Source organism: Orcinus orca, chromosome 21 (assembly GCF_937001465.1).
Source record: "Orcinus orca chromosome 21, mOrcOrc1.1, whole genome shotgun sequence".
In the NCBI taxonomy this organism is placed as follows: domain Eukaryota; kingdom Metazoa; phylum Chordata; class Mammalia; order Artiodactyla; family Delphinidae; genus Orcinus; species Orcinus orca.
Window position 1 is genome coordinate 900,004 of NC_064579.1, and position 18,070 is coordinate 918,073.

Genomic DNA, 18,070 nt, shown 5'->3' on the forward strand with positions numbered 1-18,070 from the left:
CCTAACCAGTGCATTTTCCCCTATTAAATGTGGTGCAGTGCTTTGTCTCAGACAGTAATATAAGGAAGAGGAGGTGACACCTGTACCACAGAGGAGACTCGGAATTGGAACAATCTTTGTGAAGCAATTTGTCAAACCAGGATTTTAGTTCTGTTCAACACTCCACCCCGAGACCTAGAACAATGCTTGACAAAGAGTAACCGCCTGTATGTTTACTAAATAACGAAGAAATGTGTGTGCCTTTGGGAGATGGAACAGACAAACAGAAAAAAATCGGAAGTAAGCTTTGCCAAGATGAGAACACATTGCTTGGAATTACAAATGCTCGTTTTTTTCCTTCTTTTCACTTTTCTGCAGATAACATTTGAAAAGCAGAAAAAAAAAAAAAAAGCAGGGATCAGAAAAAAGTTCATCAGCCCCCACCAAAAGTAGAATTAACTCAACCATTGTGCTTTCCTAAGTTTCACTATTTATGGGGCTTCCCTGGTGGTGCAGTGGTTGAGAGTCCGCGTGCCAATGCAGGGGACACAGGTTCGTGCCCCGGTCCGGGAAGATCCCACATGCTGCGGAGTGGCTGGGCCCGTGAGCCATGCCCGCTGAGCCTGCGCGTCCGGAGCCTGTGCTCCGCAACGGGAGAGGCCACAACAGTGAGAGGCCCGCGTACCGCAAAAAAAATAAATAAATAAAATTTAATAAATAAATAAATAAATAAATAAATTTCACTATTTATATTTTTCATTTTCTGTAAGTTATTTTTTTGTTCATATATGTATGTTCTCTACTTCATACTTTCCTCTTTTATCATAATGGTTCCCTCTTTTATCTTTTAAACAAACCTATTATAGTTTCAGAATATTCTACTATCTCTGGCTCTGTGGGTCTTGATTTCCCTGCTTGCTGTGTATGCTGACCTTCCCTCCCATGGAAGCTCCTTCCTTTTTGCAGTTTATACCACTTTATTGTGAGCTTGTCCATTTTAGGGTCACTGATCTATTCATTAATATGAGGGTCTTCTATGTCCTGGGCTGTGAAAGAGCCCCTCTGGGCGGTTTTGCATGTACTTCAGCAGTAACTCGTGGGGTTTCACCAGCCCAGCACGTTTGTGTCAATTTCCAGATGTCAAGAGATGATACACTTGGACGTCTACCCCATCTGGGCAGGCTGGGGCTTCAATTCCACACGAGTGACTCTGCCCATCAGAGCTCTGGAAAACCAGTTCATCAACCACCAACCCCCCAACTCTTCCCTGGCCTCCACCTGACTTGAACGCATCTAAACTACATGCCCTTGGACAATTTCTTCAATACTGTTGAAGCTTATTTCCTACCTACTTATCTCAAAGTTTAAAAATCAGTAGAGAAGGTAGGAGTGAGAGTCTGTAAATTTCCAAGAGCTAGTACGAGAAGTCTGTTCCCTTTCTCAGGATACCACGGGCACTTTGCTCCCTCACACGCTTCCACAAGTCATGTGTCCTCCCCACAAGCCAAGGAACAGTCTCACTCTTCTTCAAAGACTTTCTCAAGCATTTCTTCCCTCTGGATTTCGCCCCAAAAGACATACCAACCTCAGCCATCTGATACTGCCTTAGGAACACTTCAAAGAATGTACTTCCCCAAAATGAAGCCTCCTCCTGTTAGAGCGGACTCCATCTGCCTAGCTGAGAGAAGCCAGCAGCCTCAGTGCAACAGCCAGGAGAGAAAACAAGGGGCAAGGGGTAAGTCTGGGAGGTGTTGCTTCACAGGTGGCCCCAGGTGGGTTCCTGTGGCACCTCTTTTTTACCTCTTTGTAGTTCAATGTAGCTCCACAAATATTCCAAGAGCTGATCACAATGGAAGAGGGGAACCTCTGGTGACTCGCCTCCCTGTTCCTCATTAAGTCACAGCACAACTGATGCCACACTAGCTCAAAGCTTCTCAGCAATTACCAACTACGGACTTGCCCTTGAAGAGCTCCTGAAAGCTGCGACAGCTCCCATAAAGCAGCAGGGAATAGAGAGAAGCAAGGTCACCTCTTTCACTACACTGATGAACAGATCACAGAATCCAGACCTTAATTCCCAGTCAGGGGACTCTTTCCTCTGTTCTCATGTTCTCCCATACCCCATCCAACACCTCCAAACTCTGTCACAGATTCAAAACCCCTGCAATAAGCAACACTTTGCAAATTATCTTGTATTGTCTTCCCTAGAAACTCCCACCCACAGCCCATGTTAAGTCCCCACTGAGTGGCAAAGCCTAAGCCTCCTGTCCCTAGAGCAGCGACACTTTCCTTGGGCCTAACTGGAGTCATGAGTCAACTGACCTTCACTGATTTGGCTGCATTACTACGAGGCTACCACCTGAATATTACTGGGGATGCATTCAAAACGCAATGTCAGCATTTCCATTTCTCCAGCAGGCTGTTTCTGGAGCACTTAGTCAGTTTCAGTCACTTATTTAATCCACTTGGAAAAACAAAAACAAGTGGGAAGAGGTATGCCTATCAATCAAATTCAAATAAAAACACTGTCCTATTCTCTCTACTACCTTTCCCTATGGTCTTCTGAGTTTGGGCAGTGTTTTGACAATAGATGAATGGTCAATATAATGAAACTTCAAGAGTATTTTTGAAATGATAAAAATGTGCCATCATTTCTTTGTGAAGATTAGAAAAAAAAGTACTTTCCAAAAGTCAATATAAACTTGCATCTTACACCCCTCCTACGATAAGCAACAACTTCTGCTGCCCCTTCCAATTTCCAGATCAACCCATCTTGATTTATCTCTCTAAAATGGTACCTGGAGAAATACAGTTACCCCAGGCTGGAGTGTTAGAAAAACAACAAGAAAGATGGAGTCAAGATGGCAGAGTAGGAAGACACAGAGTTCGCATCTCCAAAAGGGCACCAACTAGGCGCTGGTGGGGGACCTTGGACCCCTAAAAGGATGGGAGAAATCCCCACTCGATCAGGTTGGACATGGGAAGGAAGGAGTGGGGGGAAGAAAAGTAGAGGTGGGATGGGACTGGCACCCCTGTGGGGGGGCTGGGGGAAGGGAGAGGTTCTCACGCTCAGAGGCACCCACTCACAGCAAGAGGATCAGCAGGGAAGGAGAGGGACCTTCACGGAATCAGGGGACTGGAGGGTAATGCGGCCAGCATCTCCCCCAGCCCCTCGGGCCCCCATGAGCCTGCTGAGGTCCCGGGCCTGAACTCCTGCCCCTACCAAGGCCTCTCCTGGTGGCACAGTTCCTGGGCCTGAATTCCTCCTCCCCACCAAGGCCTCTTCCAGCTGCACGAGTCCTGGGCCTGAGCCCCCAACACAAGGCCTCTTCCGGCCGCATGAGTTCCGGACCTGGCCGCATGAGTTCCGGACCTGAGTGGCCCTGGCCAAAGCCTCTTCCGACTGCGCGGGTCCCAGGTCTTAGGCCCGCCCCTGACAAAGCCTCCTCTGGCCACGTGGGTCCAGGTGGGCCAAACGCCGCCCCCCTCCAAGGCCTCCTCCAGCCCCTGTGGGTGTGCCTGTGAACACCTGTGCCCCAGCTGGCCTGCATGGGCACATGTGCTCCAGGCCAGCTCCAGGAACAGACGCTGGTGAAAGGAACACACACAGACGTAGGGCTGACATAGTGAGTCCAGAGACCTACGTAGAGGTCTTGGAGGGCCCACTGGGGAGGTGGGGGTTGGCTGTAGTTCACAATCAGGAGGACACTGATAGAGAAGGCACCAGGGAATATTTTATCTTTTTACTTTTTTTATCTTTTTTTTTTTCTTTATTTTCTTTTTTCTTTTTTGCTTTTGCTGTTGTGGTTCTGTTTTGTTGTTTCATTTTTATTATTTTTTCTAATATATTTTTAACTTTTCTAATTCTATTTTTTATTCTTTGTTATTGTTCTGCTCTTTTCTGTTTGTTGCTTTTTTTTTTTTTTTGCTGCACTGTATAGCTTACAGGGTCTTGGTTCTCAGGCCACTGGCCTGAGCTCCTGTGGTGGGAGCACCAAGTCTAAGCCAGTGGACTAACAGAACTTCAGGTCCCAGGGAATATTAATCAGTGTGAGGTCTCCCAGAGGTCCTCATCTCGGCACCAAGACCCAGCTCCACACAACTGCTGGCAAACTCCAGTACTGGACACCTCAAGCCAAACAACCAGCAAGACAGGAAGACAGCCCCACCAATCAAAAGAAAAATAAGATGACAAAAAAATATGTTACAGCCAAAGAAGCAAGGTAAAAACCTACAAGACCAAAAAAATGAAGAGGAAATAGGCAACCTACCTGAAAAAGAATTCACAGTAATGATAGTAAAGATGATCCAAAATCTCAGAAATAGAATGGAGGCACAGATCAAGAAAATACAAGAAATGTTTAACAAGGACCTAGAAGAACTAAAGAACAAACAGTGATGAACAACACAATAACTAAAATGAAAAATATACTAGATGGAATCAATAGCAGAATAACTGAGGGAGAAGAACAAATAAGTGAGCTGGAAGAAAGAATGATGGAAATAACTGCCGAGGAGCAGAATAAAGAAAAAAGAATGAAAAGAAATGAGGACATTCTCACAGACATCTGGGACAACAGTAAACACACCAACATGTGAATTACAGGGGTCCCAGAAGAAGAAGAGAAAGAGAAAGGGTCTGAAAAAATATTTGATGAAATTATAGTCAAAAACTTCCCTAACATGGGAAATAGTCACCCAAGTCGAAGAAGTGCAGAGAGTCCCATACATGATAAGCCCTAGGGGAAACACAGCGAGACACATATTAATCAAACGAACAAAAATTAAGTTCAAAGAAAAAATATTAAAAGCTGCAAGGGAAAAACAAAAAATAACATATAAAGGAATCCCCATAAGGTCATCAGCTGATTTTTCAGTAGAAACTCTGCAGGCTAGATGGCATTGGCAGGATATACCTAAAGTGATGAAAGAGAAGAACCTACAGCCAAGATTACTCTACCCAGCAAGGATCGCATTCAGATTTGACAGAGAAATCCAAAGGTTTACAGACAAGGAAAAGCTAACAGAATTCAGCACCACCAAACCAGCTTTACAACAAATGCTAAAGGAACTTCTCTAGGCAGGAAACACAAGAAAAGACAAAGACCTACAAAAACAAACCCAAAACAATAAAGAAAATGGTAATAGTAACATAGATATCGATAATTACATTAAATGTAAATGGTTTAAATGCTCCAATCAAAAGATATAGACTGGCTGAATGAATACAAAAACAAGACCCGTATATATGCTGCCTACAAGAGACCCACTTCAGACCTAGACACACATACATAGACTGAAACTGAGAAGACAGAAAAAGATATTCCATGCAAATGGAAATCAAGAGAAAGCTGGAGTACCAATACTCATATCAGATAAAATATACTTTAAAATAAAGACTGATACAAGAGACAAGGAAGAACACTGCATAATGATCAAGGGATCAGTCCAAGAAGAAGACATAATAATTATAAATATTTATGCACCCAACAGAGGACTGCCTCAATACATAAGGCTTAAAAGGGGAAATTGACAGGAACACAATAATAGTGGGGGACTTTTAACCCCCCACTTACACCAATGAACAGATCATCCAGACAGAAACTCAACAAGGAAACACAAGCTTTAAATGACACAAGAGACCAGACACACTTAATTGGTATTTATAGGACATTCCAACCAAAAGCAGCAGAGTACACTTTCTCCTCAAGTGCTTACAGAATATTCTCCAGGATAGATCACATCTTGGGTCACAAATCAAGCCTCAGTAAATTTAAGAAAACTGAAATCATATCAAGCATCTTTTCTGAACACAAAGCTATGAGATTAGAAATCAATCACAGGGACTTCCCTGGTGACGCAGTGGTTAAGAATCCACCTGCCAATGCAGGGGTCATGGGTTTGATCCGTAATCCAGGAAGATCCCACTTGCCGCGGAGTAATTAAGCCTGTGTGCCACAGCTAATGAGCCTGTGCTCTAGAGCCAGCGAGCCACAACTACTGAGCCCACATGCCACAACTACTGAAGCCCATGTGCCTAGATCTCTGCTCCAAAATGAGAAAGCACTGCAATGAGACACCTGTGCAGACTAGCTCGCAACAAAGAGTGGCCCCAACTTGGTGCATCAAGAGAAAGCCCACACGCAGCAATGAAGACCCAGTACAACCAAAATAAATAAATAAATAAATTAAAAATTCTTTTAAAAAAGAAATCAATAACAGGGAAAAACTGTAAAAAATACAAACACATGGAGTCTAAAAAAATGCTACTAATGAAGAGATCACTGAAGAAATCAAAGAGGAAATAAAACAATACACAGAAACAAATGACAACGACAACACGATGACACAAAAGCAGTTCTAAGAGGGAAGTTTATAGCAATTAATCTCACCTCAAGAAACAAGAAGAATCTCAAATAAACAATCTAACCTAACACCTCAAGCAACTAGAGAAAGAAGAACAAAGAAAACCCAAAATTAGTAGAAGGAAAGAAACAAAGATCAGAGCAGAAATAAATGAAACAGAAATGAAGAAAACAACACCAAAGATCAACAAAACTAAACTGGTTCTTTGAGAAGATACACAAAACTGATAAACCTTTATCCAGACTCATCAAGTAAAAAAGGAGGACTCAAATCCATAAAATTAGAAATGAAAAGGGAGAAACTACAAATGACACCACAGAAATACAAAGGATCATAAGAGACTATTACAAACAACTATATGCCAATAAAATGGACAACCTGGAAGAAATGAACAAATTCTTTGACAGGTACAACTTCTAAGACTGAACCAGGAAGAAGTAGAAAATATAAACAGACCAATCACAAGTAATGAAATTGAAACTGTAATTTAAAATCTTCCAAGAAACAAAAGTCCAGGACCAGGTGGCTTCACAGGTGAATTCTATCAAACATTTAGAGAAGCGGTAACACCGATCCTTCTCAAATTCTTCCCAAAATTTGCAGAGGGAGGAACACTCCTAAACTTATTCTAGGAGACCACCATCACCCTGCTACCAAAACCAGACAAAGATATCACAAAAAACAAAAATTACAGGCCAATATCACTGATAAACATAGACGCCAAAATCCTCAAAAAATTACTAGCAAACAGAATCCAACAACACATTAAAGGATCATACACCACAATCGAGTGGGATTTATCCTAGGAATGCAAGGATTACAAGGATTCTTCAATATAAGCAAATCAATCGATGTGATACATCATATTAACAAATTAAAGAAAAAAACCACATGATCATCTCAATAGATGCAGAAAAAAGCTTTTAGACAAAATTCAACACCCATTTATGATAAAAACTCTCCAGGAAGTGGGCACAGAGAGAACCTACTTCAACGTAATAAAGGCCATATACGACAAACCCATAGCAAACATCATTCTCAATGGTGAAAAACTGAGAGCATTTCCTCTAAGATCAGGAAGAAGACAAGGATGTCCACTCTTGCCACTATTATTTAACATAGTTTTGGAAGTCCTAGCCACAGCAGAGAAGAAAAAGAAACAAAAGGAATACAAATTGGAAAAGAAGAAGTAAAACTCTCAGTTTGCAGATGACATGATACTATACAGCAAAAATACTAAAGATGCCACCAGAAAACTACTAAAGCTAATCAATTTGGTAAACTTGAAGGATACAAAATTAATGCACAAAAATCTCTTGCAGTCCTATACGCTAACAACAAAAAAATCAGTAAGGAAACAATCCCATTTACCATGGCAACAAAAAGAATAAAATACCCAGGAATAAACCTACCTAGGGAGACAAAAGACCTGTATGCAGAAAACTCTAAGACACTGATGAAAGAAGTTAAAGGTGATACAAACAGATGGAGAGATATACCATGTTCTTGGATTGGAAGAATCAATATTGTGAAAATGACTCTACTACCCAAAGCAATCTACAGATTCAATGCAATCCCTATCAAATTACCAATGGCATTTTTCATAGAATTAGAACAAAAAATTTTACAATTTGTGTGGAAACACAAAAGACTCCAAATAGCCAAGCAATCTTGAGAAAGAAAAACAGAGTTAGAGGAATCAGGCTCCCTGACTTCAGACTATACTACAAAGCTACAGTAATCAAGACAGTACTGGCACAAAAAACAGAAATATAGATCAATGGTACAGGATAGAAAGCCCAGAGATAAACCCACGCACATATGGTTAACTAATCTATGTCAAAGGAGGCAAGAATATACAATGGAGAAAAGACAGCCTCTTCAATAAGTGGTGCTGGGAAAGCTGGACAGCTACATGTAAAAGAATGAAATTAGAACACTTCCTAACACCATACACAAAAATAAACTCAAAATGGATTAAAGACCTAAATGTAAGACCAGACACTATAAAACTCTTCAAGAAAAACATAGGCAGAACACTCTTTGACATAAATCACAGCAGAATCTCTTTCGACCCACCTCCTACAGTAATGAAAATAAAAACAAAAATAAACAAATGGGACCTAATTAAACTTAAAAGCTTTTGTACAGCAAAGAAAACCATAAACGAGATGAAAACACAACCCTCAGAATGGGAGAAAATATTTGCAAACAAAGCAACTGACAAGGGATTAATCTCCAAAATATACCAACAGCTCATGCAGCTCAATATCAAAAAAACAAACAACCCAATCAAAAAACGGGCAGAAGACCTAAAGAGACATGTCTCAAAGAAGACATACAGATGGCCAAGAGGCACATGAAAAGATGCTCAACATTGTTAATTATTAGCAATTATTATTAGCACTTATTAGAGAAATGCAGATCAAAACTACAATGAGGTATCACCTCACACTGGTCAGAATGACCATCATCAAAAAATCTACAAAGAGGGGCTGCCCTGGTGGCGCAGTGGTTGAGAGTCCGCCTGCCGATGCAGGGGACATGGGTTCGTGCCCCGGTCCGGGAAGATCCCACATGCCGCGGAGTGGCTGGGCCCATGAGCCATGGCCACTGAGCCTGCGCATCCGGAGCCTGTGCTCCACAACGGGAGAGGCCACAACGGTGAGAGGCCCGCATACCGCAAAAAAAAAAAAAAAAAAAAAAATCTACAAAGAATAAATGCTGGAGGGGGTGTGCAGAAAGGGAACTCTCTTGCACTGTTGGTGGGAATGTAAATTGATACAGCCACTATGGAGAACAGTATGGAGGTTCCTTAAAAAACTAAAAATAGAATTACCATATGACCCAGCAATCCCACTACTGGGCATATACCCTAAGAAAACCATAATTCAAAAAGACACATGCACCCCAATGTTCATTGCAGCACTGTTTACAATAGCCAGGACATGGAAGCAACCTAAATGTCCATCAACAGAGGAATGGATAAAGAAGATATGGTACATATGTACAATGCAATATTACTCAGTCATAAAAAGGAATGAAACTGAGTCATTTGCAGAGACGTGGATGGACCCAGAGACTGTCATACAGAGTGAAGTAAGTCATAAAGAGAAAAACAATTATTGTATATTAACACATATATGTGGAATCTAGAAAAATGGTACAGATGAACCTATCTGCAGAGCAGGAATAGAGACACAGACATAGCGAACAAATGTGTGGACACAGGCCGGGGGGCGGGGGGGGGCAGGGGGGGAGGTAAGTGGGGGTGGGATGAATTGGGAGATTGGGAGACATGTATACACTAGCATATGTAAAACAGATAGCTAGTGGGAACCTGCTGTATGGCGTAGGGAGCTCCACTTAGTGCTCTGTGGTGACCTAGATGGGTGAGATTAGGGGGTGTGGAGGGAGGTCCAAGAGGGAGAGGATATATATACACATATAGCTGATTCACTTCGTTTTACAGTAGAAACTAACACGACATTGTAAAGCAACTATACCCAAAAAAATAAATAAAAATAAAAAATAGATTAAAAAAAAAAAAACAGTACCTGGCACTTCATCTCCGCATACCTAAATTAAAATGCACACTCTTCACCCTCCATGATTCTGCCCCTTTCTAAATGGTTACCTTTCTAAACCTATCTCTCACAGATATGCTTTGCAAACCAACCTGGGCAGTTTCCTCCATGTTCTCCAAAAAATTTGTATTTTCTGCCACCACACCCTTGGTCATACCCTTCCCTCAGTCTGAAATGCCCTCCCCAAAACTCAATTAATCAGAATACTAGTCATTCTTTAAGAACAGTGCAACTTTCACCTCCTCCATGAAGCCATCACCAGCACAGCTGAAAATGATCATTCCCTCTCTCTGACCAAAGAATTAGCCCCCATGTGGTAAGGACTGTCTTCTGCTTCTTTGTACCATGACAGTGCCCAGCACAGGTGACTAGCACATAATAAGTGTTCATTAAATAGATTTAATAAATGCATGCACACTTACACACCTGCAGAATAACATCACACTAGAAATAAATAACACCAACCATTTTTACCAAGGCAAATAAGGAACAGGAGGTTTAAAATGTCATTTTGATTCTCCTCAGGTACACTCGGAAAACTACAAAACCTATGAGTAAGGCAGACCCAAACTCACCCACCAATAAGTCAAAGGACTATGTAGACATTTGATAGTATCTCTATACAGTGAAGTAAAAATCATGTTTTATCGAAGTTAAAAACAGCTTAATTAGCACAAAATCACAAAGTTAAGGCTATGCCAAGGAGGAGTTTTACACAGTCTTGGGGTGATGACAGTCAGTACTCCCTGAGACAAAGTGAATAAATGATTAAGTGCCCCAAACCTCTAGCCTAGAATGTTAGGTATTTATGCTACATAATAAAAGCAGAATGATTTTTTTTAAATAATTTAGCTGTTTTATACTTCATTAAGAGTCCCCAACTACTGAAATATCTAATAAATATTCATTATTAAGGTAAAAGGAATTATTGATATACACTGCATTCTTGCTAGCCCCAGGTATTAGGGAGCCCATTATATAATCCCATCTAACACATAAATCAAAATGAATAGTTAGCATTTGACTTCTTCAACTGAACAACAGCTACCAATACATTAGGTCAGATTCCTTGTCTACCCAAAACAGAAAATCAGTGTCAGACAGTGATGGAGTTGAGGAGAGTCAGGATTGTATTTTTTCTAAATGTCAGCTTCAAAGGTCAGGAATATGATGATGATAATGATCATAATAAATAATAATGGCAGCAAACACTTCCATATCATTTATTACATGCCAAGTATGGTTTTGAGATCCTTACATATGTCAATCTACCTAATCCTCAAAAGATTTCTGAGACATATATCACTATAATCCCATTTTACAGATGAGAAAACTGAGGCAAAAATAGCTTGGACAACTTACTCAAGGTCATGCATCTCATAAGTTACAAAGCCAGAACTGACGCTCAAGAAGCCTAGCTAAAGAGCCAAAGCTCTTAACCACATTCAGTACCCTTCTCTGCCTGACTCCCAGGACTCCTATGGCCTTTATCTCCTGCTGATTGAGTACCTTTTCTCCATCCGCACTGCTGCCTTCCTACCTCTGTGAAACCTGTTGCTTTAATTATTCACTAATAATTCTACATCTTCCTAAGGTGTAGAACTCAGAAATACAGGATGTGATTCTAGTAGCCTGTTTTAGGTAATTTCAAGTCACTTCTTGATTTGAAGAATTCTCAGCTTCTGAGATTTGAAATTTCAATAGCACTTCCTATCTGTTACCTGAAAGAGGAAGGTAGGGATACACTTACTAGTATCTGGAGTTTTCTCTTCAGATCTGCCAAATAAAAATTCATATTTGGCCTTGGCAACACTCTGGGAATGTGCTGATGCACTGTTAACCCAAACAAATGTCTCTGCCTGCAAAATTAGAGCAAAACAAAGACATCATTAAAAGTATATCATAAAAAATACATCATAAAGCAAATCAACCAACAAGAGAATGGTTATGACATTTCTACTTGATAGAATGCTATACAGCCATTAAAAATGAAACATGAAAATCATAACATAACATAAATCAGAATACAAGATGATCACAGCAAGATTACAACTATATAGAAAGATAAACATATAAACATCTATAGGGGAACAAGAAAAATATGAAAAGTTTGGCTTGATTGGAGGGCAGAATTATGGTAGAATTTCTAAAAATTAAGTATATGTTACTTTTTTGCAATAAGAAAACTGTATTTTATTTTTAGACACATCATTTTCCAAATGATTATCATTACCCACAGTCCATACCAGGAATACTTCTGTGCATGGGTTCTGCTAAAGTATGTAAACAAAAGGTAGTCTTTCCCCAAAAGAGACCACATTTTTATTTAATCAGGAACACCATTTAGCCAAACAGGAGTACCAGGCGTTTATACTTATTATCCTAAATTCAAGCATCTGTCCCAGTGTCCTTTGGGACACTTATTTGAAAGAAAAACTACAAAGGTCACTGAAGTGGTTCACAACATGATTCTCAACTCCTATCACCCTTTTCCTGGCTGCTTTAGGCAACTGCCAAAAATCACGAGTGCCTCCTTTCTCTGGCCTAGGATTAATTAAAAATAAGTAACAAGGCAGAAATTTCAAATCACAAAGAAATTTGACCGAGTCCAGTCAGGGAGTCATTATGCTGCCTCTTCACTCCGAACTCAAAAATTAAAACCAGGATCCAGATATTACCACACTGGTTTCTATCGTCTAATCATGAGGCATCTTTCTCATGTCTGAGCAGCAACTGACCATTCACTTTAGGAGAGAGGAGCATGAAGGGTTCTATCAGCAACCAGGCAGCTACTTCAAGGAGGGAAATTTTATGACATCTGCTTTACCCTTTGGAGCAGAAATGATTGACAGCAGTGAGGAGGCGCATGGCTGGGTTATGAGTACCTCCATTACCCTCTGCAGACAGGTTCAGTGGGCCGGCCTCTCTTTGTTCTTGAATAACAATATCAAAGACCTTCTTGAACAATTTCAGGATTGCAATTTCTTAAAATAGCTCTACAATCACTTAATGTTCACAATGTGTAAAATTATTCCACTCCTCTTGGAGTTGCATGTTTCATAATCACAGGCTGTTAATTATCCTTTTCCCTGATGGAGAGGCAATATTCACTTGTTGATGTGTTTAGGGAGCCTCAGGCTGATAAAGGAGGAATTTGGTGCCCTAATTTAGGTAGGGGTGGTTAAGAAAGGCTCTCTCCCACAGAGATGAGAAGAATGGGAGCTGAGGAAGGGCAGAAACATGCAGCTGAACAGAGGGAGGGTCACACACAATGGCCTCAAAGTATGAAAGGACCAGGCTACCCAAATAACTGAGGGAAAGCCAATGTGGCCACAGAACAGTGGGTACACGGGCAAGTTCAGAGGCAGACCAGAGAAACAGCACAGCACGAACAAACACTTGAAAGGACGCAGGGGCCAAAAACACAGGCTGCAGGTCAGGGAAAGGCTTGACGGGAAGCCACTGGACTGTTCTAAATGTACGGTGGTCACTAACGTTTTTATTAGATCATTCACTTACACTTTAAAAAAAATCATACGGTTGTTATAGGGGAAACTGATTGGAGTCAGTCAAGAGGAAGGAGAGACACCAGTCAGAAGTGCCAATGAGAATGCATGAAAGTTTCGAGTAGGATGAGAGCAATGGAAACAGACAGAAGTAGATAAATATGAAATATACCTGTAGGGAAACTCTATATAAATTTTCTGACAAACTGGGTTTAAGGAATAAGGGAAAGGAAGAAATCAAGCATAACTGTAATGGATAACATTTACTAACCACTTAACTCCAGGCCAGGCTGTTCCAGTGCAATACCTGGGATGTCTCATGCAATACTCAGAACAGTCCTATGAGGTGGGGGCACTGCTGCCATCCCAGTCTCACAGGCAGAGAAAGGGAGGCTTGTCGCTTGTCCAAGGTGACACAGCTAGTAAACTGTGGACCCCAGATTCAGATCCTGAATCCAGAACCCATGGCCCAGAGAATGATCCCAGGAATCTGGTTTGAGCAGCTGGGTGGTGTGTTGAGATGGGGGAGACTAGAGAAGAAACATTGTCAATAGATTGCATTTGGGCCTGAGGTAACCTCAGGAAAACAATAGAGAAGAAGATTTTAAAGGAAAACTCCATTACTTGGGAAAAGAGTCTGAAAAAGAATGGATATATGGGGAATTCCCCGGCGGTCATTAGGACTCTGCACTCTCACTGCTGAGGGCTAGGGTTCAATCCCTGGTCAGGGAACTAAGATCCTACAAGCTGCACAGCGTGGCCAAAAACAAAAAAAGAAAAAGAATGGATATGTGTATATGTATAACTGAATCACTTTGCTGTACATCTGAAACTAACAACATTATAGATCAACTATACTCCAAAGTAAAATAAAAATTAAATTAAATTTTAAAATGCTGATTTCTGCATCAGGGAAATGCAAATCAAAACCACAATGAGCTATCATCTCACCCCTGTCAGAATGGCTAACATCAAAAAGAACACAAAAAATAAATGGTGGTGAGGATGTGGAGAAAAGGGAAACCTCCTACCCTGTTGGTGAGGAAAAAAACAAAACAGAACTCCATTACCATGGTGCTAGAAAATAAGAAATGCCATCGATGAAGCAGCAATTTTAAGGAATTCCAGGAAGGTAATTTTTTGACACACAGTCTTAAAGCCTGGGAACTATTCTCCAAAGAAAGGTTCCTCTTGAGCAAGAGTGCTTAACCTCAGAATTTTGGAAGTCTGAAGTTAGGGAAAAAAATTACATCTTTATTTTCACTTAACTTAAACCAAAATGTAGCTTTTTTTTTTTCAAATATGCATGTACTCAACAAACCACAGTATTATTATCAGTAACCGTAACTTTGTCACCAATTGAAATCACAGCCATTTTCACTTCATATAACAATTATTGCAAATAACTTGAACTATCATTTATACCCATTCCTACTTTGAAATGACAGTAGTTACAAGACCCACCACTAAATCTCACTATGAATAAGAAAATACAATATATCACCATATCACACATTTGTTTAATATATTGGTACCCTATATAATTGGTTTCTTTTACAGCTCCATGTATATTACTGTATACACTTAAAAAGCATTACTCTGACAAGAGATCCAGAGCTTTCCAAGACTGTCAAAAGGGGCCACAGCACAGAAGAAGGTTAAGAGACCCTGTTCAAGAGCATCAGTCCTTAAACTGCAGTGCATGGTCTATTAGTGGCTTTGTAAGCAGCTGTGTGGGTTATGGCCAGATTTTCTTTATAAATAAGTTTATACACACACATATATATTTAACAGAATAAAATGGAAAATACCAAAGTAGATATAGAACTTGGTAAGATAACCATTGTTTTATGAAACTTCTAGAGTGTGTGTGTGTGTGTGTGTTTTGGGTCATGATGTAAAATATATTTTTCACCGTGAGTCCAGATCAAAACTGTGGAAACACAGTGCTCCAGAGTGGTTCTCAAACTTAAGCATGAATTAGCATTACCTACAGGGCTTGTTAAAGCACATATTGGGGTTTCACCCAGAGTTTCTGGTTCAGGGGGCCTGGGATTTGGGGCCTGAGAATGTGTGTTTTCTAGCAACTTTGCCCGCGATGTTGATGCTGCTGGTCCAGGGACCACATTTTGTGAACCACTGCTCTAGACCAGTGTTTCCCATGCTTTACTGTATATATGAACTGCCTGGGAGTCTTGTTGAAACACAGATCAAGCAGGTCTGGGGTGGGGCCTGAGACTCTGCATTCCTAAGACATTCCCAGAGGATGCTGATGCTGGTCCACAGAGCACACTTGTGCTAAGGTTTGGAAGTGAAGCACTGTTCAAAGCACAGACTCTCACAGAAGAGAAACACCTGTTAAAACGATGCTCTAACCAAGAGTAGAAGATACTACAGGGCTCCACTCTAATAAAGCACTCCATACTCTGAAAATTGTGGGGAACCCCAAAACCCAACATTCAGGCCCAGTCAAAGCACAACCATTCCCCTGACTTGCCCAGTGAAATAAAATGCACTCGGCTTATATTAGTTATTCTTAAAGCTAGGTGCCCCACTGCCCTTCCCATGCCAAGGGTTACAGTTCTTCACCCACCTATCTCCACAACAATTTTTGCAGGTCAAAAAAATTTTACTTGAAATACTCAGCACTACTTTTTCTTCTGTATTACTAACTGAAAAATATATATTCTTTTTTATCACAGCCACTGTGATAAAGTATGGGATATGAAGTAACATTAGCAAATGGACTGTCAGCTGATCCAGACTTGAATCCCAGGTGAGACTCCCACTCAGTCACACTAATGTTCAGTCCTGGACTTCAGCTTCAGTCTTAGACTTCAGCTTCTTTTTATTGGTAAAAAGAGATATTCAAATTCATCTCTAAGGTCCCTTCTAATTCTGAAGCACAAAGATTCTTCACACTTCTGAGCCACCTTCACAGATATTTCATTAAGGAGGAATAACACAAGTCTTTTCCTTGTGATGAAGTTACAATGACATGGTCACCATAATATGTAAGTCGGCAGTCCATCTTTAAATGGACAGGACAAGTAAAATCTCAACCTTACATTTTACATAGCTTTTCAAATTTACAAAGAGTTTTCACCTAATATCATCCAAGTCTCAAGATGTTGCTGATTATAATTACCAATTTCAGATACAAGAGAAACACTACTGACGTAAACTAATTTTTTTAATTGCCTAACTATAAAAAATCAAGAGGAGAAAGCAGAAAGCTGCAGGCAAATTTTAGAAGTAATTTCAGTTGACTTGGGAGGGGACGTATGGGGTCAGGGGTGGGAGAGGTGGAGACAGGGCTTGAGGGTAGTCTGAGGAGGGTGGCGTGCTCCTTCACATCCTTATCATTTCAATTTCAGGATCATGTTCAGAGGATATGAGACCTCTAAAGTCAGTCAGGGCTGAATATTATAAAGTGCTTTAAGCCAGAGAATATTAAAAGCTAAACTAACGACTATAAAAAAAATGTTTCACAACTCACTCAAAACTAATATGATTCCAACATTCACACTCCATGCCTGATCCCACTCAGTGCCATCTGATTCCATCACCCAGAAGTCAGGCCCACGGAAGCAGGGCACCGAGTGCGGCAACTCAAGTACAGGCAGCACTAGAAGCTTAGTGCCAATGCTGCCAAAGACAATGGTTGGGTGTTATGGGCAGAACTGTGTCCCAAAATTCATATGTTGAGTCCTAGCTTCAGCACCTTACACGTGACTGCATTTGGAAACAGGGTCTATAAGGTCATTAGGGTAGGCCCTAATCCAATATGACTGGTGCCCTTATAAGAGATTAGGACACAGACACACATGGAAGTCCATACAAAGACACAGGGAGAAGGCAGCCAGCCATCTGCAGGCCAAAGAAAGAGGCCTCGGAAGAAACCAACCCTACTGACACCTTGAGCCTGGACTTCTTAGGTTACAGACCTGTGAGAGCATAATTTTCCCTCTGGCTAAGCTACCCAGTCTGTGGTACCTTATTACAGCAGCCTATCATCAGGGAAAGCTGAAAGAGTTAAGAGCAAATTGGAAGTTGTTTAAGATGACAGGTAACTTAGGTCTGTTAAAAGGGAACAGAACCAACCAAGCCACACCAAAGAATACTCAAAGGCAAAGGAAAGGGGGACGGGGGAAGGTGGAAGGAGGAGGGGTCAACACAAGCAGGACTGGTGAAAAGGAAAGGTTATCAAGCAGTTAGATCCCCAGATCTGTTTCACTGGAAAATTTGCCACCCCCCACTTCATTCAGGCAAAAGACTGGAATTTTATTCATGAGTGAGATTTTTCACAGAACATCTCTGGCCTGGGGGACACGAAGCACAACTGATACAAGGACACCAGAGTAGCAAGGGGACTTGCTGCTGTATGCTAAGATGCTTAGACTTCTTCTCCAGCTCTGTTCCCTGAGCTGGTCTACAAGCAGGTACCCCCAGTAGCAATGAGCACACCCAGCCACTCAATATCCAGTTCTTTTATTTCACCCAACCTATGGAGTGCTGCACCCTGGACTTTACCCTGCAGGCAAGAGATCTGAAGAGCTTTCTCTGCAGAAAGCAACCACCTCACGAAGAAAGACCTAAATAGTTATGTCAGGGGTCCACTGATGAATGGCT

General features: G+C 41.1%; 1 protein-coding gene across 2 annotated transcripts in view; it reads right to left on the reverse strand.

Moving 5' to 3' along the window:
• Positions 1-18,070, reverse strand: part of PSD3 (pleckstrin and Sec7 domain containing 3) — a 571,701-nt gene that overhangs the window by 426,241 nt on the left and 127,390 nt on the right. For both annotated transcript variants that reach the window (XM_012539248.3, XM_049704181.1), the window contains exon 2: positions 11,683-11,791. In XM_012539248.3, coding sequence (XP_012394702.3) covers positions 11,683-11,791 — 109 coding nt within the window. The remainder of the gene's footprint in view (positions 1-11,682; positions 11,792-18,070) is intronic.